Source organism: Quercus suber, unplaced genomic scaffold (genome assembly GCF_002906115.3).
Source record: "Quercus suber isolate HL8 unplaced genomic scaffold, Cork oak 2.0 scaffold_60, whole genome shotgun sequence".
NCBI classification, from domain to species: Eukaryota; Viridiplantae; Streptophyta; class Magnoliopsida; order Fagales; family Fagaceae; genus Quercus; species Quercus suber.
This window is the reverse complement of record NW_027069525.1, coordinates 1,247,295-1,274,160: the sequence shown is the minus strand read 5'-3', so window position 1 is coordinate 1,274,160 and position 26,866 is coordinate 1,247,295. Positions and strand designations below refer to the sequence as shown.

The window sequence follows — 26,866 nt, the reverse complement described above, 5'->3', positions numbered from 1 at the left end:
GTTTCATCATGGTGGTCCTCCCTCTGAACCCAAACCCACCCCTCTCTCTTTCTAATCTCGCCCAACTCGTTAAGCCAAAGCTCTATGGCCAAAACTTCGAGCTCCATGACCTCCATGCCAGAGCTTTGAGATCCACAAACGGTTTGGTCTTTTTTTTGGCCATGCAAAGGCCATGGGTGGCTGAATTTGTGGTGGCTGGGTTTTTTTATCTTTGAATTTTTATGATTGCTATTTTTTTTTTTTAAGGTTTATGTGCTAGTTTTTTTGTTTAGGGTTTATTGATGAGATTTTATTGCAATGGTGGGTTTCTTTCTTTCTATGGCGTTAAATCCTCATTGTTTTAAGACTTGTTTGTGAGTATTAATTGGCGTAGGAGAGAAAAAAAAAAATCAAAGGTTTTTCAAAGTTGCAGCAAGGCGTGTATTGGTGGGTGGTTGTTCTGGGTTTGGGTTGGTGGTGGGTGGATGAGAAAGAGAGAAAAACGGAAAGACAGAATTTAGATAGAGAACGGAGATGAAGAGAGAAGAGAGATAGATTTTTTATATAAATTTATTGTGTAATTTATATTATTTTAATGTGTTGTATGTAATAAATAATGGGATGTTGGGTGTATTGTTAAATAGTATGGTATAATAGATAAAATAACTTTTGAGATAGTAAAATGTGATATTTTTTACATATAGGATGCTAATGCTCTTAACAAGTGCTTTTAGTAATAATGATATGATAACGCAAGCATTTACAATATTAATGCTTCTTAGGACGACTTTTATCCTATTTTTATTTTGATTCCCCTTTGGCGAGGGAAGGGAAAGGGGAGGATTGCACCAAAAAAAAATACATCTTCTTCATATTTTGTTGGTCATTGGTCCAACAGTATAGTTATATAAAAATTTTAAAATTTATGAAAATAAGTTTAAGAGTTCATAAAATAAATATGAAAATTGATAAAAATAAGCATGCCTAAATTATTAATTAAAATTAAGTCTAAAAAACAAGTCACCTAATATAATTCAAACCCCATATATCACAAGTAACATCACTAAAAAGATATAAAAATAAAGGATGTCATATTGTAGCATAGTTTTTGCTAAATAAAATCTTATTGAATTACATTTCTTAAAATTTTAGAAATAAAGGCATATCTTATAATTCAAAGTCATATTCTATGCATATACATATATCACTAGTTGCTCTATTCCCATGGATTACAATTTGAACTAAAACTTGAAGTTCTATCTTTATTGAAAAGTCAAGCATCAATCTCATTACAAAATTATTGTTTTCATTACGCTTTAAATTCAAACAAGGGTACTACAATGAACCCATAAATGTAATTTAATTCAAAATTACAAAAGCGGATGAATCATAACACCCCGTTTGGCTTGCACAGGTTGCATGAAAACCATTGGCTCTTACTATGTTTAATCGGTTCAATTGTATAAGTAGTCCAATTAAATAATTAAATCGGTTTAAGCACCAATTCATTGGGTTACTAGTTCAATCAGTGAGTCGAGTCAAGTTTAATAATTATGTCAAAAAAGTATAAAAAGAGAATATGCTATGTGACCTAAGTAGGTAAGGCCAAATCCAAATGAAAAATTGGTCAACATTAAGTTTAGTGAATGAAACCAATCTATCTTATAACTTTTTATTTTAAGTCTTTTTATGTGATTGCATTTGATTCAATCTTAGATTCTCTCACCTCTTCTTGATTGACTTGTAACTACCCCTATCTCCATATCTATCCTTACATAACACCTACTCTCTCTCTCTCTCTCTCTCTCAATTTTTCAATTAAAAAAAAAAAAAAAAAAAAGCAAACATGGAATCAAAAGATTTTGAAATGGCATCCTCTCCTTATACATCACCACCGTCAATGAGATTCAAAATCAGCCGAAGCACTCCATGAATTCCTCCGCGTCATGATCACAATCACTAGAAGATCAACCTAATACCTCACCTCTTACATCGAAACCCATGTTTGTGTGGGATGGAGCTAATGTGTGATTTTTTTTTTTTTTAATATTAAAAATATTGTCCCTTAATTTAAAAAATGACACATCATTGCTTTATTAACCACGTGAGCACATTTTTTAAGCTTCAAATACCAATATCTTATTTGAAACTTTAAAAGATAGAACAAAGCATCACGTATTAATTCATACTTCATAACTTTGTCGTGGCTTCGTCGGCATTTTAAAACATTAGTCCCCACTCCCCGTTGCAGCGGCCAATGCAGCATGTGAGATGGAAGAGGTTTGAAAAAGTACAAGTTTATGAGTATGACCAAACTGTGATGATGTGATGTGATTTTCAAGAAAAAAAAATGTAGTATGAAAATTCGAGATCCTGATTCTAAAAATTAAAGCTATTCCCTATTCTATTCCTTCATTCTTCACAGCGATCCCCAAGCATTTGGGGTTGAATCTTAAGGGTCCCCTCGATCTGATCCATTTCTTTATCGCTTTCTGTACATAATGGAGCCCACCCCCACTCTCTGACCTGGAAATATGACATTAAATCAAATTTTCTGATTATTTAAAACAAAAAAAAAAAAAAAAAAAAAGTTCTTATAATCTTATAAAAAAAACAATACAAAATTAAAAAAAAAAATGGGGTGAGAGAGGCTCGAACTCTCGACCTCAGGATCACTCAGAAGCTATGAGACCTACGCGCTAGCCAACTGCGCCACCACCCCTTGTGTTATATTGCGTGCAAATTTTTACTTAGATATATAACAAGGAAGTGTATGATACCGCCATTTCGAAGTTCACAGGGGTCTATAAGATATTCCTTCCAACCTGGCTACATGACTGAACTCATTGGGATTGCACATCTAATCATTTGGTCCATCAATGTTGGTCCTTTAAATCTTGTCTATAGTATAAGGCTAAGCAAAGACTACACTATCAAAAAATACCAAACTTGCAGTGTAGTTTATAATTTCTTGAGGATGTAGAAGTTTTTATTCTCTTTTCTTTTTCATTTGCTCTTTTCCTTTTTTTCCCACCTCGCTATATCCAGGGCTAGTCTATGGTACATGCTGAGAGTAAACTAACAAGGAAAGGATTCACTTTATGACAGAAAAGAATTGTACAAACGTGACAAATGTTGAATATGCAAGCTGTCACAAGGTTAGGCCCACCAAGAACTGATCTTAACTTTATCAAAGTGTTTGGCATAACCTATTAAACCAACCGCTGTGATCATCTCTGATCATATATGCATGCACCATGTGAACTAGATGTGGATTATATACTATACTTCTTTCTAAATTTTCCCTTCATATGATCCTAAATTCTCAAACCCATCTCCAAGAAAAAAGCTAAGTTGGACCCGTCAAAGCCAATCATTTCAAATGCTTGAGACTTACATTGCTTTGAGCTGACGGGAAGCCTTGAACCTTGAGCTCACACAACTCCTAAATCCCCCTCTCTCGATATTAACTGTTTTCTTGTTTTCTGGTTTTTGTGTCTCTCTTTGGAAAAGCAAAGCAAGGCAAAGCAGATTATTTCATCTAGTTCTAGTAGCTGACCAAAAACCAAGACCCACTTTACTGTCTACTCCCAACTTTAATTGCTTATGTTATGTCTTCTCTGCTATATATATGTGCCTGACATTCCCTGTCTGTCTCATTCATTCCCACCCATCATTCCAATTGTTTCTTCTAGACCATTGTCTTTGTTTCACTTTATTGCTCCATTCCTATTACCAGTAGATCATCATCAAATTATCATCTTTCCAGTCTAAAATTCTTCATGGAGGTACATTATCTACATTTCCTATTGTTTTCGTTGCAATCTTTGAGGCCCTCTGTGTGCATGTGAATCAGTGAATGTGCACTTTAAAGACATTGCATATCACTAGAAATTGGACAATCATTGATTTCCAAAGCATTATTGATGCATTTCTAAGATACGGGACAATGCATTTTTCTCACCTAACCACCATTTGCGAGTGGTTTTACTTATCTCCTATCACTCCACTAGTTAACTGCCAACAAATTCAATTGTTTTCTCTGTAGCACGTTTTAGTTAAGACTGAGTTTTTTTTTTTTTTTGGCAGAGTGTTGAATTGAAGGTGGAGATGGTTGGCATACATGAGAAAAGACTCAGGAAATGCTTGTCAAAATTGAAAGGTATATATATGTTGCTTTCTTTCCGAGTTATTGGTCAGTGCAGCCAGCATGACAGGCAGCTTTTTAACAAAGCTAATCATCACTCTGCATAATGTAGAAGCAACTTGGCAATCATATCTGTCAGAATTATGGTTAATTGATTAAATTCATCATTTTCTAACTACTCAAACTTTCGGAACAATCAATAATTTTTTAATATCATTGTTCAACAAAGTTGATGATTGATTGATTGATTGATTGCTCATTCGGGAAAAAAAAAAAAAGGTCTTCATTTTAATTAGCAGGACAACGCCATGCCAGCATTTCATCTTTATTGCACCTCTCTCTCTCTCTCTCTCTCTCGTTTTTTATTCTTAACCAATTAATGTAATTTGCTTTATGTTTGATGCTTGGTCACTTACAGGGATAGAGAAAGTGGAAGTCGATGCAAATAGTCAGAAGGTGGTGGTCACCGGATATGCACACCGGAACAAAATTCTTAAAGCAGTAAGGAGAGGTGGTTTGAAAGCTGACTTCTGGTCTGCACAAAACGAGCTTCTTAGTACTTATGCCAGTGCCAGTTATGGAAGCTTGAGATTCAACAATTTCAACTTGTTTTAGGAGTTTTTTTTTTTTCCTCTTTCTTTTGTTTTTTTTTACTCTTATGGGATCATATACCGAGGTTATGTTTGTGTTTTTCATATCATTTTATTTTTTGTTTCCCCTTTTTCTTTTACAAAAGAACTGTCCCAAGTTCAATGATGATACATAGAGTGAAATGGAAGAGTCTTAAGTTTTGCAGCTTTGCCCAGTACCTTGGACTCGATGATCGATATAGTATTAAATTACTCCCTCCGTTCCAAATTTTTTGTCCTGTTTGAAAAGTCAAATTTTTTAAGGGAGCATCATTTATTGTCTTGTCTACCTTTTAAAAATGTATAAGTTTCCAAAATTATCCTTAAAAAAATTATTAAAAAATTGAATTAATAAATTAATAAGGGTATAATAGAAATATTAGTAAATTAATGACTTTTATTTTTAGAAACAGGACAATATTTTGGGACATCTCAAAATGGAATAGAGAAAAAAAAAATGGGGCAGAGGGAGTAAAATTCTTGAATTATATATCAATCATTATTCATTATGATGTGGAAGTGAATGGTTGTCTAACATGAAGAGAAGATTTCTGTACTACAACTCTCTCTGCCTCTGGTCCCTCTAATTCCCACAAATCGAATTCGAATTCTTGGAGTACTGCTTGATTCGCATTGTTGCTGTTTTGAGGATAAATAATTTTTCCATTTTGTGAAAAATTGTGTCCCTAGACAATGTCCACATAATGGAACAGCAGGTATTTGCTGTCAACCTTGGTATAAAAAGCACTATCTCATACTTGTTTCTCTCATATGCTTACTGACCCAAATGAGGAATAGTATAACATATCAGAATAGATATTACATAAAGATTACATAAGATATCTACCCCTATCCTTTTTTTAATTAAAAAAAAAAAAAGATTACATAAGATACCATGATCTTTATCAAAAAAAAAAAAAAAGATACCTTAACCTATGCAATCAATATATATTATCCCATTATTTTTTATTATTTTTTATTTTTTATTTTTTTTAAATCCCCTTAATATTTTGTTAAACATATAAAATGGTCATAATTAACTCGTTATTAGAAGAATAAATAAAGCCATTAATGTGCAGTAATACTCTCTGAGAGGAGTCAGTCACCATTTTATTTGTAACATAAGCACATGAATTTTCACTTCTTTCTGTAAAGGTCTAACTCAAGATATTGTACTCAAGAATTAATTAGATTTAATATAAAATAATCAAATTTCCCATCAACCTTTAACCCTTGTTTTAAAACGACTTCTATGCCATGAAATGTTTCACTTTTATATTAGTCTGTATATTTTTAAAATGTTAAAAAAAAAATCTTGAAATCAACAGGTATATAAAAAATACTAATGTGACAAACAAAATTCATGTAATTGGGGTCATATAGATGCATGAAGCTTATGTATCAAGAACACTGTAAAGAGAGAGAGAGAAAAAAAAAATCACCAAATGTAGGGTCTGTTTGGAATTCGCTTATTTTGCTGAAACTGAAAATTTTTTGCTGAAAGTACTGTAGAAAAATGTAAAAATTAACTGAAATAGTACAGTAAATAATAACAAAAATAAACTGAATAATAAAATAAACTAACAAAAAATAAGCTATCCAAACAGACACCATAGTGTACATTCACTAAATTTAATGATAATCAACAACTAAACCAAGCCAATCTGAATCCTAACTAGAAAGCGTGGCAAAATGAGTACTCATGCCTCATCTTCTCACATCATATTTACATAATCAAATAGTTTTAAAATTATTTAAAGATCAATTAAAAAACTTCAAAGGGTATTAAATTCAATTATCTTTGAGTTAAGAATCTTGTAACCCAATTGGCACTAACAAAAATGTCCAAAGCTCAAATCCTCCTTTTCCCCCTTATAAATATTGAATTATTATATTTTTTAAAAATCAAGCACCTCAAAAAATGAGAAGGACTAGGTCGAAAAGGGAAAATGTTACAAGTATACAGTTTCTCATATTGGCATCATAATTCTATGAATGCCAAAAATTTAAAGAAATTTTCATAGTTTCTCTTTGTTATTTGTATTAAATAGTTAATTGACTAATAGCCTTAGGGGGCAGTTTATCACATCTCAAGTAGCATGTGCATTTAATTATAAAATATTTAGTGTTTTTAATAATACTTTTATCATTGAATTTTTAATTTATTCATATAAGTAGGTTAAATATTGTTACATCATTAATAATTTAATTAAATATTTAAAATATTAATTGCCTAATATTTATGGGGTAGTAAAATTCAATTGGCTCATTCTTTTCTAAAATAGATGGGTTTGGGCACAATCCAATTTTCAGTCACTCGAGGTGATTAGAGATCAATCAAGTACAATTATTTGACTTCGCGAGAGAGGATATGAGATTGGAACAACCTAACTTAATAGGACTCTTAATATAAATGCATAAGTTAACGATAAGAACAAAGATAAATACTTAGATTACCAAGCCTAAATTACAGTGCTTAAATTACAAAGCCTAGTGTAATGACGCATTTACAAGCATGAAATTACAAGTCTAAAGATAATCCTGATACAAAGAGAGTCAATTCTTTGGGTTTTAATATTTGAGGATGCGTGTTTTGTGTGAGAATATTCTTCTCTATTTATACTTGAGGTTTTATCGATTAATTTTGCCTTTTCTGCCATGCATCGCATAATTGCCTTTCACCCGTTTCCAATAACATGACTCGTTTTCTTTAAAAGCTTCAATTTTTTAGTATTAGCCAAGTAATGATATGTCAAATTTATGGCATAAGAAAAAGTTTATTACACACAGTATGTGTGTTTCAATAATTGAAATCGAGAATTTGACTCATGAATCTGGGTGTAATAACCTAAGGCGGTGTTTAACTGAATAATGAACATATGTAACTAATAGCTAATTCTAAGGACTAAAATTGATCCTCAGCCCAAGAGAAGTGAGTGATGGCCTAACAAGCCACAACAATAAATTTGTAAGAGAGTAGAGTTTACTTAATGAATCAAGTGTGGGCCACAATAGATTGATTTAGTGTTAGAATGATTAAGATGTATAATTTGAAGAGAAAAACACTCTTCGGTCAAATCCGAGGCAGATAAGTTCTTATCTTTATTCCAACTTTTTCTAAGTACAAAGAATTCTTCTTTTTTTTTTTTTTTTCTTTTCTAAGGACTAGATGCCCCTTCTTTCATGGAGGCCCTCCTCTTATATAGTCTTCTCTTCTACCTTCACCCTAACCTTCCACTTGTTGATCACATAGATGATCTCTTGGATGCTTATCCCATTAGAACCCTCCTAGAAGTTTTGGGTGTAGCTATAAGACTAAATATCCTTGTTTTAGTGTCTTTTCCACATAAATGTGACCAGGGGATTAAGTGCAGAACATTTAATGTGATGGTAGCAGCCTTCTTCTTAGATTTTTCTTAGTTCACTATTGACTCCTTTCTCTAAAGCTTATCCTCAAAAACATGATTACCTCTTATACGGTATTCTCTAGGCGGCCAAACTCCACCCCTCCACAATGCATACCGAGGAGGTTCAGATTCTCGGGAGACACCACCTGTTCATCACTATTTGTCCTCGTCCTCGACCCATTAACCCACATGCTTACCCTGTTGTCTGATTATCCTCGAGTTCCTTGGCATCCTCGGGCATGGCCCATGGCCTAATACTCCTACTCAGCTCTTTATCTCCACACTAATAGTGCCAAATGTGCCACTAATAATATTAAATATTAAGATAAATCTGAGATGATAGGTTATAATTAGTGAGTAAGAAAATAATATTAGTGTGGATACAAATATATCTAAGATTTGTGTACGAACATTACTCTTAAATCCTAATCCTCAATCCTAATTCCTAATTAGACATGGCAAAACAAGTCAGAATTTTCGGACCCAATCTGACCCGAAAAATACCTAACCCGAACCCCATTTTTTTTTTTACTCGAAGCAAAAACAAGTTGACCCGTGACCCGACCTGTGTTTTTTGCAGGTCAACCAAACCCAACCTGAGACCCGAACCATTTTTTTAAAACTTTTTTTGGGTAAAAAAATAGTAAAATTAAGACAATATTGGTTTAATTGTTTGTTGTGAGTTTTAAGGAAACAATTGATACATCTACATAACTGCATGTAATGAGTAAAGATTTTTAGATATCAAATAACAAAGTACATGCCAAAATAATTTAGTTACAGTAGAGTAAAAAAATATAAATTTAAAATTGTAGACAAGTGAGAGAAACATTCACAAGTGTGAAAATAGTGAAATTAAAGTATCAAATTAGCATAAATTATAAATACTTAGACCTATTTTTTGACAATTTATATCCAAAATAAATGACTTTTCAAAATAAATTATGATATTTTCTAGAGTGTGTGTTGCTTAACAATGATATGATATTTATAAAAAAGACCATGTATAAATAAGTAAATAATCAAACTTTAATATATATCTCAAATTGAAATAGAGTGTCAACCACAATTGATAATAGATTATAAAATTAATTTTTAAGATTGTAAATTTTTTATATGTTTTTATTCTTTATCAAATGAGTTATCTAATAAGTCATTTGTAATTTTGTTTTATATTTTGAAATGTTGATATTGTGTAGAAATAAATCTTGTGTATTTGTTTTACTTATCTTTGTGTTATTTTGTATTAGCAATGTTAGGATTTGTATAATTTTAAAATTATTGAATAAGTATTAATAAGTTTAACTAGATTTATTTTTGAAATAAGTGGTGAATTTAAAGTAATATATTTTACATCAAATAATTTATTGTATAACTTTCTAAATAACAAATATATGTTATTTTCATTAAAAAAAAAATGAAAAAAATACAGATCAGGCCGACCTAACCCGCACATTTTGCCATGTCTATTCCTAGTCCATCCACCGCCAGCACATCAGATCAAATTCTGATTTGTCATAATATGGGCTAGTCTACATTCACCATTTGAGTCCCGAGTGAATTTAAAACAGTTGCAGCTGCAAAAGAGAAGAGATAGAGGAAGAAAATTAAAAAAGTCAGAGAAACCCCAAAAAAAAGAAAAAAAAAAAATGCACTTAAGCGAGAACGAAGGAATAGAGGGAAACACCTTCGTGGTGACCGGTGGGCTTGGATTCGTAGGCTCCGCTCTCTGCTTGGAGCTCGTCAGAAGAGGGGCTAGCCAAGTCCGAGCCTTTGATCTCCGAACCACCTCCCCTTGGTCCCAACACCTCAAAAACAACGGCGTCCGCTGCGTCCAAGGTAATAATATTATATCATTTTTTTTTTTTTTCTGGGTTTTGACTTGTGAGTTTGTTTTTATAGGACAATTTTGGTAAATGGGAATTATTGGTTGGTAGGTGATATTGCACGGAAGAAAGATGTTGAGAAAGTGGTACGAGGTTCGGATTGTGTGTTCCACTTGGCCTCGTACGGAATGTCGGGGAAAGAAATGCTCCAGTTCGGTCGTGTCGACGAGGTTAACATAAACGGGACTTGTCATGTGTTGGATGCTTGTCTTGACTATGGGATCAAAAGGCTTGTTTATGTCAGTACCCACAATGTTGTTTTCGGAGGAAACGAGATTGTCAATGGGAATGAGGCCTTGCCTTATTTCCCAATTGATCAACATGTTGATTCCTATGGACGCAGTAAATCTGTTGCTGAACAGTTGGTTTTAAAGAGCAATGGTCGTCCTTTTAAGTGAGTTCTTTTTTCTTTTTCTTTTTCTTTTTTAAGGTTCAAACATGCTTTCAATTTTTGTTGTTTGTAATTTCATATCTCTAATATTTTGCTTCTTTTGGATATGGGATTTCAATTTATTAGTTTAAATGAGTTGAATAGTCTATGAAATGATTTTTTTTTTTTTTCGCATGGATGAAATTTATGTATGAATTTGAGCTTTATTAATATGTGATTTGAAATGATTTGGGGTAAAATGTCATTTCAAAATCATAAATTCACAGGTGTTGTTGTTCGAGCTTTATTTATATCAAACAATTGATACTTGCAATTGTTCTTCAAATCCCTTAATTTTAAATCCTCAAATACAAACGCAACAAAAGGTATCAATCTTGTCATTCCTATGCAATTTCTTTATAGGCAAATGGATGGAAATTGAACTTGGACCATATTTCAGGGATGAAAATGAATATAAAACTTTTTTAAAAAAATTCTATCTTTAATTCCTTGTTGGAAGCCTAAGAGTTATTGTGCTGTAGGTATGGTTTATTTGTTGTACATATTAAAATCTGGCATGGCATGAGACCACCTTTCAAATCGATATTCATGAGCATGCTTTTGTGATGATTATATCAACTGATATGGCTGTGAGTATATTTGTAGGAAAGAAAATATGGGAATAAATGGAGAGAATTTGAATTGCCTCACTGCAATATTATGTGATGTTGGTTACCAATTGTGGCTCCTTCCTTTAATTAAGTTTGAACTTTGTATCTGAATTGTGGGGTTTTCCATGATATACAGGAATAAGGATGGCAATTGTCTTTATACCTGTGCAGTTCGTCCGGCTGCTATCTATGGACCAGGTGAAGAAAGACACCTGCCAAGGATAGTATCCTCAGCAAAGTTAGGTCTGGTGCCATTTAAAATTGGTAAAGCAAGTGTAAAAACGGACTGGATTTATGTTGATAACCTGGTTCTTGCACTAATATTGTCAAGCATGGGCCTGTTGGATGACATTCCTGGAAAAGAAAAACGTCCAGTAGCTGCTGGGCAGCCATACTTTGTATCTGATGGTAAAGATCCAATTATAATTTCAAATATGTATTTCTATTTCCCTCCAATCTCTGAACTAGTACTAGTGGTAGTGAAGTGCTTTATTTGAACTGCGCCTGAATTGAGGCAGTTTCTAATAAATTGGAAATTTTAGAAAAATTATTTGAACTGCACCTGAATTTTCTTAGATGATGAGAATAATGCTTAAACTGTGACAGGAAGAACTAACTAAACTGTTTTTACAGGGTCTCCAGTCAACACTTTTGAATTCATACGGCCTCTGCTTAGAAGCTTGGATTATGACCTGCCAAAAGCTTCCTTAGCTGTTCCCCATGCACTTCTTTTGGGAAAGTTTTTTTCAGTGATCTATACAATCTTGTATCCATGGTTGAATCAGTGGTGGCTTCCTCAACCACCCCTCCTTCCTGCTGAAGTATACAAGGTTCGTTGTATCTTCATTGCTGAATATAATTCACGTTCATATATGGGTTCATATATGTGCATAGTCATCAGGCAACTAGTCTCCAATTCATTGTGTCATGCTTCTCTAGGAAAAGGATGTTTTGCCTGCATTATGAATTTTTTTTTTTAGTTACATTTTGGTTTACTTTTTTGTGAGGTCTGACCTTTCTCGAGTCCACAATGCATCTTTTGCTGATCATGTAGATACAAGTTGATAATGGTGCTTCTCCACATTCTTGCCAAGTGATCCAGGAATTTGCCTTTGATTTTTTTTATTTTTTATTTTCCAGCCAAGAGGTCAATATAGAAAGAAGCATAATGCATTTTGCTACCATAATTAAGGTGGCCGGCAATGTATGCTAATCTTTTAGGCTAAACCATTGATGAATGGACTGCTCTTCAATGTTGATAATTTATATTGTTATTCTTGATCAAAATATCACTGCAAGGATATCATTAAGGTCCCTTTCCTTTGGTTTAATAATATGGATGGATTTCTGTAGTGTGCCTATTTATGTTACGGTGAATACCATGTCATATTTGCTAAATTTGTCACCTATTGACAGGTTGGTGTGACCCATTACTTCTCTTTCCTTAAAGCAAAGGAGGAGCTGGGCTATGTTCCAATGGTAACCCCTCGAGAGGGCATGGCTGCAACCATCTCTTACTGGCAGGAGAAGAAAAGGAAATCTCTGGATGGGCCTACGATATATGCATGGCTATTCTGTGTCGTTGGAATGACCATGGTATTCTGTGCTGCTTATGTACCTGTGCCACTCTTCACAGCTACTGGTCTTTTCTTCTTCCGGTCCATGAGGGTAGTGAGGATGGTATTTCTTGTATCTACCGCATTACATATTGGTGAGGCTATATATGCATGGCACCTGGCAAAAAGGGTGGATCCTGCTAATAAAAGAGGATGGTTTTGGCAGACTCTTGCTCTCGGGATCTTTTCATTGCGTTTTCTGTTGAAGAGAGCAAGGAAATAAAGGGATTATGTGTGTTCATCTATAGTTGTAGAAGATGTTCCCTTGGTTTAAAGATGATGAAAACAAATGTGATTCTCTCATGTTTCCGAAGAGAAATAGAAAGAAATGTCATTTCTTATTGTTAGAAGGAAAATAAGGGGCTTCACGGGAGGTAAAAATGGTGAAGGGAGCAGTTTACAGATCAAGTTAAAGAAGGATAGCAGTTAGCACACCCTAAAGATTTAAATGCCAGCACCACCAAGCCTCAGTCATAGCATGGTTGATACCTCTGTCTATTCCCTTGAAATATTAATAATCTGTAGCAACAAAAAATAATGATAATAGTAATGCCATTCGTGCATAAAGTAATGAATTCTATTTTGCTCCCTCCCCTCTTTAGACCCGATTATGGCATCATTTGATCATTGGTACGTTTGATAACTGTAGAGATTTGTACATACTCGAATGTGTACCAAAATTGAGCAAGTTTATGGTGTCTCACAACTCCCAAAATCCGAAAAATGTTCTTGGTGAATTCTCTCTATGTTTGGATGGAGGGAGATCAGAAGAGAGATAAGGAGAGGAGAATAGAATATGATTAAGTTGTACTAGATTTTAGTATATTCATCCACTCCCTTCTCCATTTCTCTCCCTCCATCCCTCTTTGTTCCAAACATGCCCTTACTGAAAAATACGAAACACTATGGAATGTAGGCATTTAGTTATAGTAATACGTGCGCCTTGCATTGCCTTGTAGGCTCCAATGGCTTGACATGGTGCCAGTGACCTAAATATGCTGCAGCCTGCATTCCATGATGAATTCTCATGCCACATGCCAAAAGTCACGCCAATGGTGAACCTGCAACTACTAAATGCCGCACAATCATGCAAGTCTTGCCATGCTTCATATTAGTTTAGGGGCAATGTTAACATTTCACAATCGTCAAAATTTTTTTAACTCAATTTACACTTTTTGGCGTTTGTTTCCAGAAAAGACATCTAAAGTTCAAATCTCACATCTCCCAGTCATCCCCAAGCAAAAAAAAAAAACCAATGGCAATCCATCTGGGTAAAATGGTCCCAAAAATGTTGGTTTTGCAAGTAATTGATAATAGATTAATAGTTTACAAATTGAATAATTTGCTGCTTAATCCACCAGAACAAAAAACAATTATTTTCCTAATTTCTTTAGGAAACTAAATGGAGTTCTAAATTAGATGGAGACTGCTCCTTTTTTTGTTGACGTAATTCTTCTTGAGTAAGAACCTTAATCTTGTTATGTAAATTTTGCTTTTCCGGTTTCAGTTTTGAATAAAAAATTTACTGCTTTCCATCAAAAAGAAAAAAAGAAAAAGGATAGAAACTGGTATTTAAAAGAAAAATAAAATGGAGGCATCCCCCTATCCAAAACAAAAGGCATGAAAGAAAAAGCATAATCCATGCTAAATACAGAGAATCAGAGAGAAAATTGATACAATATTTAGCCATGATCAATTGCAAAACAAAGGGAAACTCCAGTATATTTGATGGGCGACAGCAACAAACTACAGTAAGCCAACACATGACAAGCTAAAACACCATCTCAATCTAGAAATTCCTAAACGCACAAGCTCCTCTCTAATTCCTAGCTTACAACCTCAAAGTGCATAGGGCACCTCTCACTAGCTGGTTGGTACTTTTCAGCTGGCAATGGCCAATGAAGTCAAACAAAGAAAGCATTCTATAGTCCTTATTCTACTCACCTACACAAAAGGCCTGAGTTACAAATGGTCTAGTACGGCTTAAAAAATAGATAGAAACACAACATTAGAGCCCATGCCTACAACACAAATAAGTGAAAAGACTCAAGTTACAAGGGGTTTTACTTCCATGCCATGCTAGACATGCCCTGCGGGTTACTGTTATTGCAAGCTCCAGTGCTTTGGTTAAGTGGGCTACCAGGTCCGCCCGAGGATTCGCTAAGAGTTCCACGGGATGGTGGGCTGCTGGCCCCTGTATGCCCACCTCCAGGGCCAAGCTTTGATGGGGCATTCAAAGGCTCCATATGGTTTGCTGACTTTGATTCCTTCCGACCATCTGTGATGAAACTCCCCACGACCACCTGCCATGGGATAGGTCAATATTGTCAGTTCGATTAGATTAGAAGACATAATATGCTTAAAGAACCAACAGCACAGAGAGAGAGAGGGGAATCTAAATATTTCTCCATCATGGATATCATATAACTGAACAGAACATGAGGATTCTTGAAAAAAAATAAGTTACTAAAATCTTACCAAATTTAAAAGAAAAGTTTCTGACAAAGAAAAATTTATAATTCACAATGTTTTGATCCACGTATATTCTGGGAATCTTCAACATAGTTTTAACTCAACTATTATTGATTGTATACAAATCAACCCAAATATTATTGGAGTATCAGAAAATTTGCAAAAATAAGATAAAAAAACATTAGACACCATGCAAATAGGTTTCAAAAATACATTCTACAACTGAAAATTTAAAATAACATAAATTTCACACACAAAAAGAAAAAAGATAAAATAAAGCACCTGAATAGGGGTTGCAGCTGTAAGAAGGCCAGCCACGCCACCACCTAATACACGTCCATCTGGACCAGATAAAGACACACTTAAACCCCCAGTTCTGCTCCGCTGACCACCATTTTCAGTTAGCAGGAATGAACCAGAAAGGGACAGAATTTCGAATCGCCCCTGCATATTAAGGAAAAAGAAAAGAAAAAAGAGAGAGCATGAAAATCAAGAGCTAGCCAAGCAAGGTTCACATGTAGCCATATACATAGCATGAGCCCAAATCCATATCATAGCTGTCTATGATTGCAAATAGGCCATACAACTGGAGGGGCAAAATCCATGTGAAGCACTGAAGCTAAGCCAAGGCCAAGAGGCAAATAAATCAAAAGATATATTCAAATTTTGACCAAAATGTACAGGTAAGTTGAACTCTATATTCACAACTGCACATGTCAAAGTTGATTATTGGGATCCTTTTAACACCCCCCACCCCGAAATCCCAAAACAAAAATAACCCTCCTCTTGTGCTCTCTATTTACAATTAACAGTGTTCAAGAAATTCTTCATGTATGTTGAATGATTCCAATGCAATGGCTTTATTGCTCTTCTATTTTTTCTTTTTTTTAAGATTCTACCAGTTTACTATCTAATTCTTTTTTGTTTTCAAGTTTTCTTTTAAAGATTGGCTATGCCTTTATCTATGTAGTATAATAAATTGCTACCAGGAAAAACATGCTTGGTTGTAGAAACAATGGGTTTGCTAGCATAACTGCTACAATAGATAAGTAACATCTTTCATGAATATCTCTTGATTGTCATGTCAATTCCAATGCAGTTACATACCCCAAAAATATTAAGATGCTTATAACACTTCCAATTATAGTTGGCATGTCTTAGAAATTGCAGTTTCACCTCAGTAAGAGGGAAGGACAGAGAAAAGTTGTTAGCAATCTCACAAACCTCATAAGTTACAGTTCCACCAGATGTGGCTGGTTGGCGGAGAGTCACATTAGATATGGCTCCATTAGCTGACATAATGCAGACAGCCCTTGGACCATTCTGAGAAAATGCCATAATTTTTGAGGATACATCCTGAAAACCAAAAACAAGTAACGTTGAATTGCCTGATGAACTTATTTTTCATATATATAAAATCATAAATCCTCAATTTGCAAGCACCATAGCAAGTTGGAATATATATAGCACAAGAAAGTCAATACTTTCTGAAATGTACTCCAAAATCCACTAAACTGGCAAGAGAATGTCAACTATCCATAAGAATCATATATCCTGAAACTTCCATTTCTGTTTTGCACTTAGCACTTATATGACGGAAACTTGTCACTGGGATCTGCCCATCATATCACAAACAAGGGGGGGGGGTGGTGGTGAAAAAAAAAAGAAAATCTTTTTTCTTTTTTTTCTTTTTAATGTTAGGACTTCTTAAGTTGTAGGAAGGATAACTGATAATCGTCTTCTGAAGAATGGTTCAAGCAAATAAAAACCTTATGCTGGTTCTGGAATTAATAAAATTGGTCCTAACGAATTCTTCCTGAAATAGTGGCACTTAGATTTCTGACTCTTGATTATGAGTTTAGTATTTACCTACAATTTATGACAAGTCAACAAAAATTATTAATTCAAGTTTAAGCTTTGCTTAGTTGACCTCAAAGGATACATATCACAGAAAAGATGTCACATCAGGACAGTGTATGAAATGCTGGTAATTATGCTGCACAAACTTTAGAATTAGTAAGAATTATATACCCATACCATACATAAATCAGATTCAGACATTACATGGTATCTTGTTGAAGACTCCTAAAAATCATCTTCAATGCAGACCATCAATTATAAATCAAGTACCTCAAGTATAACAATGATGTTAGTAAATACTATATAAAATAATATTAAACTCAAAGCCCATTGTCATAAATATTTGAAAGGGTATAGATGTGGGCTTATTTGGCACAGTTTCCTAATTAGTACCAAATGACTTGTACCAGAGCCCTCTTCAGAACCTCTTTTTTTTGTTGATAAATCTTCTTCAGAACATTGTTTTATCAACCTAAGGTGAATATTCTAGTAATACAACTATACAAGTGCCCTTTGCATTATTAGAATTTTTCTCAGACATTTTACAAAGGCTTTAAATCTACAGATCAGCCACCTAAAAGTATAATAACGAAGATTACGTCGTGAAGAAAAATCAAATACTAACTTCTTGCAGATGTAACATTGGAAGTGAACACTGCCAGACTATAGTTTTTTGCCATATAATTATAATTATTTTTAAGGTATTTAATATTCAGATACCTTGGGGCCAACACTCACTTGTACACATGGGTTCAAGTCACACCTTTTTTAAACCGTAGATTTCTAAGAGATATGACAGTTAAAGAAACACTATCGTCCATATCATTATTAAATAATAACTGCTTTCCACATCAGCTTACCTACTTCATGGGAGCATATCACCTGCAATTAATGGATATGCAATTTCTGCATATCACCAACTAAGCAAACTGAGAAGTCAATACCAAGCAATCCCAATACCAACCAAACAACCTAGCCTCCATAGCTCCACTGGTTTCAAAGATGCAGCCGCTACTTTCTCTACAAACCAGTGCCGGCAGCCCATTCTTTTTCCTTTCCTCCTCATAGATCCCCATTGTGGTCATTTGGCTTGTTAGAGATTGAGGTTGTTTGGCCACAGAAAAGTAGCAATATTTGGGATTTTACACCTCAACTTGCTGAAATGAATACAACACCGAATGATACGTGTGATGTTTATGAACAGTGTAGCACTAACGGCATTTGTAGAATAGCAAAAGACTAGCTCTGAGAGCTTGAAGGGATTTGTTCCAAAACAGAAAGAGTGGAAAGTGCTTAATTGGACCAGTGATGGGGTGAGAAGGATACGACAGTTTTTTCCCCTCTCTCTCCCTCTCTAAATGTTTTATTTGTTTTTCAAGGAGAGGAGACTCTCAAAACGTTAAGATAGTTGTAAATCTAACGAATAAGAGAGAGGAAAAATGCAATTTATTAGGTAAGCTAGGATGGAAAGCAATATATATTTAATAATGATGTGGACAATAGTGTTTCTTTAAACATCATATCTCTTAAAAATCTACCATTTAATAAAGGTGTAACTTGAACTCATCTCATATATAAGATATCTAAGTCATAATTCAACACTCCTAGCCGACATCATTAGGGCCCCGTTTGGTAATGGTGTTTAAACAACGAAACTATTATTTAAACACCATAACACGTATTTTCACACACTTTTTTACCTACACGTATTTTCATAAAACTTAAACAACGTTACTAAAAATCTTTTACCAAAAAAAGCCCTAGATATCTACGAAAGCTATATCTACAAAACTATAAAGTCAGATAAGTTTTATTTTGTACAGCCTTTCACAAAGGCAAAATGAAACATAGAAACTCAACAAACTGAAATTGCATTATCCTTCACATCAAAAAAAAAAAAAAAAAAAATTGCATTCTCCTTAAGTAATTTAAGGTATTAGGCATCCAGTTTTTCTTTCTTGCATTTCCTTCAATTTTGGGTATTTAGATATAGCAAATTGTTTCATAGTTGCACAGAAATACCATAAGGCTAACATTTAACAGTTTTGCATATTCATTATCTAAAAGCCCAAGCAGTGCAGGTAACAGCTTCAAGCACACTTAAGCGCACAGGCTACTTGGAGCCTAGGCGCAAAGAGCTTGATTGAAGTAAAGCGCACTTTTTAAAATACAATATATAATAAACTCTAATAAATTAATTTATTGCATAAAATTAAAAAAAAAAATTATAAATTCAAATAGTAAATGTATTTTTACCTAATAACTAAAATAGATATTAAAATTTTTATATAGTAAATTTGAAAACAATTATCAATGGACAATTCAATAATAATTTAGTCATAGAAAGTTTAAATACTGTCTTTTACATAATCCTCTTGTGCTTATTAGAAGAGTCATAAGTGTGATAACTATGATCAAAAGAAGTATATGGTTCAATCAAAATATTTGCAAAAGGCACAAGAATAATAAATTAGAGTGGTTAGTGTCTATTGATATGTATACATTTTTTGTGTAAGTCAGCAGCTTAAGAATAGTGTTCTATAATAAATTAATAGTCCATGTGATTTCCTTCAAGTTTGAGCAATTAATTTTAATGATCCATATATTTATTTACCCAAAAAAAAAAAAACGCTTATTCAAACATTTCCAGAAAAGCATGCCTAAGGCGCACTTCATTAAGCGAGCTTTGCTTTGACCAAGCAAAGCGCGTAGACATTAGGGCTTTGAGCTTTAAGCGCTTTTAAACAAGCTTCATTAAGTGAGCTTTGCCCAAGGCGCGCTTCATTAAATGAGCTTTGCCCAAGGCGCGCTTCATTAAATGAGCTTTGCCTTGACCAAGCGAAGCACGTAGACATTAGGGCTTTGAGCTTTAAGTGCGCTTTTAACAACACCGAGTCCAACTAAACAATAAACACATTAGTAAATTTGCATATAACTTGTTTGTTCAAATAAATAAAGCCTTCATCTACATAAAGTACAACTCTCACATTGATTACAGCATCCATGTTGTAATTAAGATGACTGAGCAACTAGAAGAAACATCTCACTATGCATGCGCAGTCATTTACGTAGAGCAGAATAGTAGCCAAGATATAAAAATGATTACACTTGCAACCAAATATCAGCAATGTTCCAGTGCAAAATAAAAATGTAAAGAAAAGATATATATGGTCAATAGGAAATAATTAAAAAGGACAAACAGACCTCTCCAGCCTTCACGGTGATAACATGAGGTGTAAACCCAACACCTGCTGATCCTGCAAGCAGAAACCTCCATTTAAGATACTTGTTATGATAAAGTAACTTACAGGCCAATAGCACATTGAAACTACATTTCAATTAGAAGGCAATGAAGATTGATTCAAATACAGTGCATGACAGAACCCATTAGACATGCATTCCTATCTTTTCTGTTTTTGTTTTTGGTTGACATAGAAATTTTTTATTTAAATATGAAGGGTCATCTTCATTTTTTCTTTGATCTTTTTCAAATGTTTTTAGTTTGGAGGGGAGAGTGCAGGGGAAGTGTACTTGCTTATGTGAGAGGAAAAAAAAAATTTGGAGATAGAAAGTTTAAATTGACCTCAATATTTATGTAGTCATAAAATAGAGAACATTTTTTAAAACAGTTAGAAGAAAGTGTATTGATGTGATACAAAAACAACTCACAGAAAATATTGGAATTAAAAAACATTTGTTCTTTGAATATTTGTCCCATTACAGTAGTTACGAAAATAACAGGAAAATGAAGAATCAAAAAAATTCTGATAGCCAAGAGTCCCAAAGAAAAAAAAAATAGCAAAGAGGGACATATATGTAATTTTGGCAATTAAGAATCTAACATCAGGTCGAACAGGTCCCCAGGTTCCAGCATAAGTACATTATCTTTCTATTCTTTTAAGCAGAGTCATCAGCATACATACACATCACTTATATACCCCTTTATTATTATCAACACCAACCATTACATTCCCTGTCAGAAACCCCAAGCTAAACAAAACCCCATACAGCTGAGAGTGAAAAGAAAGAAAACCAAAACCAAAACCAAAAATAAATATAAATACAAAAACACTCCGGGGAATCAATTTAAGGATTAGAAGAAGTCAAAACTACTATTGTCTTTAAAAACCAAACATGTCAAATATTCCAATCGGGCCACGTGAAAGACAATATTAACTGCAAAAACAACCCAAACACACACACTGTACATAACAACACAAAAGAAAAAAACCCAGTAAAGCTTTAAACTTTAAAAGGCAAACCCAGATATAGATTTTTAAAAAAAAACAAGTACCCAAAGCTTCCAATTGGTGCTTCTTGCTACTAGAACCAGGCGGTCTGCCCCTAGCTTTCTTGAACGAAGTGGGTGGCGCTGATCCTCCAGAAGGAAGCGATGTTGGAGCCGAAGAAGGAGGAGGAGCTGGAGCTGGATGAGGAGATGAAAACCCACCTCCACCACTTGACTGAGACTGAGTCTGAGCCTGAGCTACAGGTACAGGCTGAGCCGTAGGAGTGAGACCCAAAGCCATAGACCCATCTGGGCCATACTTTCTAGGCCTCCCTCTTTTCCTCTTAGCTTGCTCTCCGCCACTCATACTCCCCATATTCACATTCATATTCACCACCCCACCACCACTTCCTCCACCATCAAGCTGGTAAGTCGGTGATGTTGCTGCTGCTGCTGTCGTCGTAGCTGTGGCGTTTGTTGCGGCGGAGATGGGCTTATAAACGGCGTTGCCGTCGGAACTAAAACCCAAGCGCATGTTCTGAACCAGTGGCTGTGCCGGCGGCGACGACGATGACTGTTGCTGTTGTTGATGAAGTGCTCCAACGTTAAATGGCTCTCTACTTGTCATCACTCCTGTCTCTGATCCTGACATTTTTTTTTTTTTTTTTACTGATTTCTCATAAAATCACAAACCCTGCAATTTTTTTTTTTTTTCACACATTAAAATTCTACATTTTAACCTGTAAAGAAAGGAACTTCAAAACCTTGCAAAATTCATTAGGGTTATTAAGAACCCTAAAGATGAAAGATTTTACAGTGAGAATAGAAAGATTCACACTTGTGTTTAAGTGAGTGAGTAAAAGCAGTGATGAGTGGGTTTTAAACTTTGAAGTGAGTTTGGAATCAAATCTTTTTGGCTGAAATCTAGTGAAAGTGTACAAACAAACAATAAAACCCTAAATTACTTCAAAAAACTTAGTTTGAGAGGGTGAAAGAAAAAAAAAAAAAAAAATTCTTAAATTTCAAGATGGGATGAAGAAAAAAAAATTATTATTATAGATTAAAACAGAAAATAAAATGAAAAATAAAAATAAAAATAAATAAATAAATAAACTATTTTCGAAATTCAGAGATAAAGCATGTCGAAAAATACAATGAAAATTAAAGAAAACCATAAAATATCAGAAAAAATTGCTGGGACTTACCAATAATTCAGAAAAAAATAGCAGAGGAGGCTGAAAATTAGAAGAGGAGGAAATTCTAGGGTTTTTGGAACGAAAACGCAGAGGAACTCCAGAGGGCTTTTTCTAAGAAATGCGAGAATTGTGAAATTTATTTATATTTTATTTTCTTTCTCCTTTTTAATAAATAATAAATAAATTTTTGTATTTTGGGGTTTTCCACTTTTTAGTGCCTTGCTTCTCACGGGGACGCCTTTAATAAAAAATTTAATTAAAAAAAAAAAAAAGACAGGTAAAAAGCATTCCAAATTTGCTTTTGTACAAAAAAATAAAATATTATTTTTTTTCAAACGCTTTCATTACTCTTTCTTTTCTTTTCTTTTTCAAATTTTATTACTTACTATATATATCAAGTATTTAATTTTACTCGCTTTAATACTATACCACGTGTTAGAAATAGGTAAAATATCTTGATAAGGATTGTGTGTCATGAATAGAAGGCGAGTATCTTAATATTCTTTACTTGCGGTATTGTGTGAAAATGGTTTGTGTCAATTTTGTATTTTCTCCCTTGTTCTTTTCACACTTTTTTTTTTTTAAATCTTCATTATAACTCCAAATTATAATAATAATTACTCTGTCTATTTGTAGTTGTACAGTTGTTGGCTTGGTGATTTGTTGATTATTTTTGTACGAGTTTTCTAAATTTTTTTAAAAAAAAATTAAAGATCTTTTGGTAATCAAGCTGAGGTAGGTGATGGGTAGTTGGTCCATAAAGGAATAAACAGTAGTAAACAAGTAAGGAATTGAAGACCCAAGATTTATATTGACTAATTAATATCCTAGCATATGCCTTTTTACTTGGATTAGATATCTAGATCCATCTATTCTATACTTGCCTTTGCAATGCAATGCTAGCATCTTCTAGGCTTTGAAAATCTTGTCATCCCCTCATGTTCCTCAATACTTATACAAGGTTAACTTGAAACCCACGGCACCTACTCTACTCCACTCTTTCATCTATTGTACTTTGCTTTTATGTCAATGAGTTAAAGCCTAAAGGAAATAGTATTGTACATATTAAAAAATAAATAGACACTCATGAATAGTTTATCCATTGTCTATTGTACTGTGCTTTTATGTTCATGGTTGTCAAAATTTCGATTTAGATCCTACGATCCTACGATTTTACGATCTCACCTGCCCAAAACGATCTAAATCTTTCAAGGATCTTAGTGGTCGTTCAGGATCGTACGATTCTAACAATTCTAAACGATTTTGGTTTCTTATAATCTTCTTTAACTTAACAGAAGATTTAGTTTGACCCAAATGAAAAATAATATTTCAATAGATCAAGTTTTTCTATTCTAGTGTAGCGAGATAGAGTGTTAGTTGAAAACAAACAAAAAATAATATCCCAATAGAATGTTACGTTTTGAGATTTTTGATATTTTAAATGATGTTTACAAATGGATATAATAATGCATGATAATTACATCAAATGGATGCAAATTTTTTATTTTTTATGAATGTATAATTTATGTGATTATTTAACATACCAATTTGTTTTTTTTTTTTCCTCAAATAATGTAGGATTTTACGATTTACGATCTGATTCTACGATCCACGATCCCACCTACCTCCTACAATCTTACGTAGGATCCCGATTTTGACAACCATGTTTATGTCAATGAGTTAAAGCCTAAAGGAAATACTATTGTATATATTAAAAAATAAATAAACACTCATGAATAGTTTATCCATTATTGGATAGATAAGGCTTATAAAATATGTTTTATTTGTAAATTTTCAATTATTCAGCAAGAAGGGAAAAAAAGAAAGTGTAAATGTTCAATTTGAATTACCTATATCATGCATTAACCAACACTTGCAGACAGAAAAACTCTTCTTGTTACCCAAAAATACACACACACACACAAGATAAAATTGACTAATGCTTAAGATTTATGGTTAGAAATTTAGAATATACTCAACAACTTAACTAAATTCCTACTCAAATTTTAACTAAACATCTACTTTTCTATTTTGGCTGAAACCGAATCAAAACCAACAAACCATGTTGGCCAGCCTAGTCACCCAAACAAAACCCACAACTAAAACCGTGAAGAACAGTCACCAATTACCATAAATAGTCATTGTCTTACCTATAAAAAACCATGAGTAGACTCACAGAATTCTTACTCAAAGCCAGCAACATCTCATTCCATGAACACACTCTAGCCAACGCATCATCTCAACCTCTAGTAACCAAAAGCATTGGAATGAGCTACTATGATCCACCTAACTCGATAATGAAGCAAATCAAGAAGAGAGAGAGAGATTGGTAAGAAAATTATTAGATATTTCTGGATTACAACCGACATAGTATTCCATACCAATAGAAATAAATTATTTAATACAAAAATATGACATAAGCTTAAAAAGTCATGTGAAAAAAAAAATTAAATTTTGTATTACGTCACTTGCATTTATTGTTAACGTGTATCATGTGCTTATATTCCAAAAATATCTAATCATTTTTATGGGGAGAAAGCGAAAAATACCCAATAATTATTTTCTTATTAACGCACATTTTGGATTTAGCTTCCTACCAATTGGAGTAAAAGAGTCGTTACCTAAAGATGCCCTTTGAACACAATAAGATATGAGCTATTTATTTGTTGTTATTATTTAAAAAAAAGTGTGTTCTCAATGTTTTTAATATTGTAATGGAATAAATTGAATATTAATTATATCCATTGAAAGTCTATCATTTTAACTAAAATGTTCTTGATGTTTTAATATTAGAATCTATATGAGTGTGAAAGTGAAACAAATTATTCAACCACTCAGTCAAAATATTCTATATATATATATATATAAATAAATGTATACATATACGTAGATATAATTTGATAAAACAATACATAGATGTAGAGAGGGGGGAAGGGATGGGTGGTTATGGAATACTACTCCATTAAATACTCAATATCTAACTAAACTTTTGAGCACTATGGCCTACATCGTGACCAACAGACCAAGTAATGTACTCTAGTTATATAATATATTATAAACCTGGTTTAAAACACTAGTATTACTATTTTTGTGTATGTTCTAATAATTATTACTGTTTACTAAATACATACATATATACATACATATATCTATATTTATATAATAAGTATTACTGTTTACTAAATACATACATACATACATACATACATACATATATATATATATATATATCTCTAACTAAACTTCAAAGCCTTACCTAAAAGGAACACAATAGTAACAAGGTAAATAACTTTCTCATATTAGGTTTCAAGTTTTTGATATGATCAATTAAAGTCTTAAACATACAGTATGAAATAAATTCAATTTGAATCTATGTTCATCTTTGTTATTCATTTTTATTATTTTGAACAATAATGAGGTAAACAACTTTCTCATAAGTGTCGATTGTAATATATGTGATCTTCCATTAATTAGTAAAAGAATGAAGAGGAGTTAAAGTTGAAAACTAAGTTTTAGTGGCTCACTAGAGCGTAGTCATACAACAAGACTTGTCGTCCAAGAAACCGATTACTTAGTTTGGCATACAAAATAATGATATCAACATTTTACTTATCTTGCTTGAGCAAGACGAAGAGCTAGCTAGAGCAAGGTGCTAGTTGGAAACAAGACATCTTAGTTGGAAATATTATAAAATATTAATTAAACTACAAGACTCTTATCAATTAATTGCCTACTTAATGATGCATTAAAGTTTTTTAATGATGCATTAAAGTTTTTTTTGATTTTTTTAAAGCAAAAAATTATTGTTCTCATCTCTTATCCAATTGATAATAAAAAGTTGGACCTATAAAAAGGGGATTCAATAAAGAATAATAAATTTTAAAAAGTTTTCCTATTCACATGAATGCGTTATTGCAAGTTTCGCCCACAAGCTCAAGTCGGCAAGATGGTTTTTTTATTTTATGTCATGAATTCATGATTACCTTGGAATCTTTTTAGTCGGAAAGAAAAGGACGGAAGTAATGGACAAATGACTTTTAAATTTTAGTTACACTTTTTAGGCTTGAATCCACTTTGCTATAATTTTAAATTAACTCTGTCAAATCCTTCTCCGTTATCTGCTTCTTCATCAATGATTGAACACAAATTTAACTGAATAAGCATCTAATTAAAAGCATATTAATTCCTAAAAATCCATACATAGACTAGCTGAACATCTCAATTAACGAGAAACAACTTGAAAAATACCCTAAGAGTGTTTACATCAGATAATGCAAAATAGAAAAATGCTTAATTTTACACAATTAAGTCCTAAAATAATTCATATTAGTCAAATTAAAGATGTTTGGATTTGAAAAATTACTGAATATTTACACAATTACTATAATTTTGTATTTTAATTTTT

The 26,866-nt window shown here is 33.2% G+C and overlaps 3 protein-coding genes and 1 non-coding gene across 4 annotated transcripts; 2 read left to right on the top strand and 2 right to left on the bottom strand.

The window, feature by feature from the left end:
• Positions 1-2,616: 2,616 nt before the first annotated feature.
• TRNAM-CAU (transfer RNA methionine (anticodon CAU)) lies at positions 2,617-2,701 on the bottom strand. The gene is given in 2 exon segments: positions 2,617-2,652; positions 2,664-2,701. It is a non-coding gene; the product is annotated as a tRNA-Met (tRNA).
• Positions 2,702-3,345: 644 nt separating this feature from the next.
• Positions 3,346-4,919, top strand: LOC112010648 (heavy metal-associated isoprenylated plant protein 28). Its single transcript, XM_024042996.2, has 3 exons — positions 3,346-3,767; positions 4,069-4,141; positions 4,545-4,919. The coding sequence occupies exons 1-3, from the start codon at positions 3,762-3,764 to the stop codon at positions 4,739-4,741; spliced, it is 276 nt and encodes a 91-aa protein (XP_023898764.1). The 5' UTR covers positions 3,346-3,761; the 3' UTR covers positions 4,742-4,919.
• A 4,740-nt stretch (positions 4,920-9,659) lies between these two features.
• LOC112010659 (uncharacterized) lies at positions 9,660-13,294 on the top strand. Its single transcript, XM_024043009.2, has 5 exons — positions 9,660-10,001; positions 10,100-10,442; positions 11,226-11,497; positions 11,723-11,919; positions 12,506-13,294. The coding sequence occupies exons 1-5, from the start codon at positions 9,812-9,814 to the stop codon at positions 12,926-12,928; spliced, it is 1,425 nt and encodes a 474-aa protein (XP_023898777.1). The 5' UTR covers positions 9,660-9,811; the 3' UTR covers positions 12,929-13,294.
• Positions 13,295-14,375: 1,081 nt separating this feature from the next.
• LOC112010662 (AT-hook motif nuclear-localized protein 10) lies at positions 14,376-22,656 on the bottom strand. Its single transcript, XM_024043010.2, has 6 exons — positions 22,471-22,656; positions 21,332-21,959; positions 20,242-20,294; positions 16,402-16,533; positions 15,460-15,621; positions 14,376-15,008 (listed from the first exon to the last, which is right to left on the bottom strand). The coding sequence occupies exons 2-6, from the start codon at positions 21,915-21,917 to the stop codon at positions 14,769-14,771; spliced, it is 1,173 nt and encodes a 390-aa protein (XP_023898778.1). The 5' UTR covers positions 21,918-21,959; positions 22,471-22,656; the 3' UTR covers positions 14,376-14,768.
• Between the last annotated feature and the right edge of the window lie 4,210 nt (positions 22,657-26,866).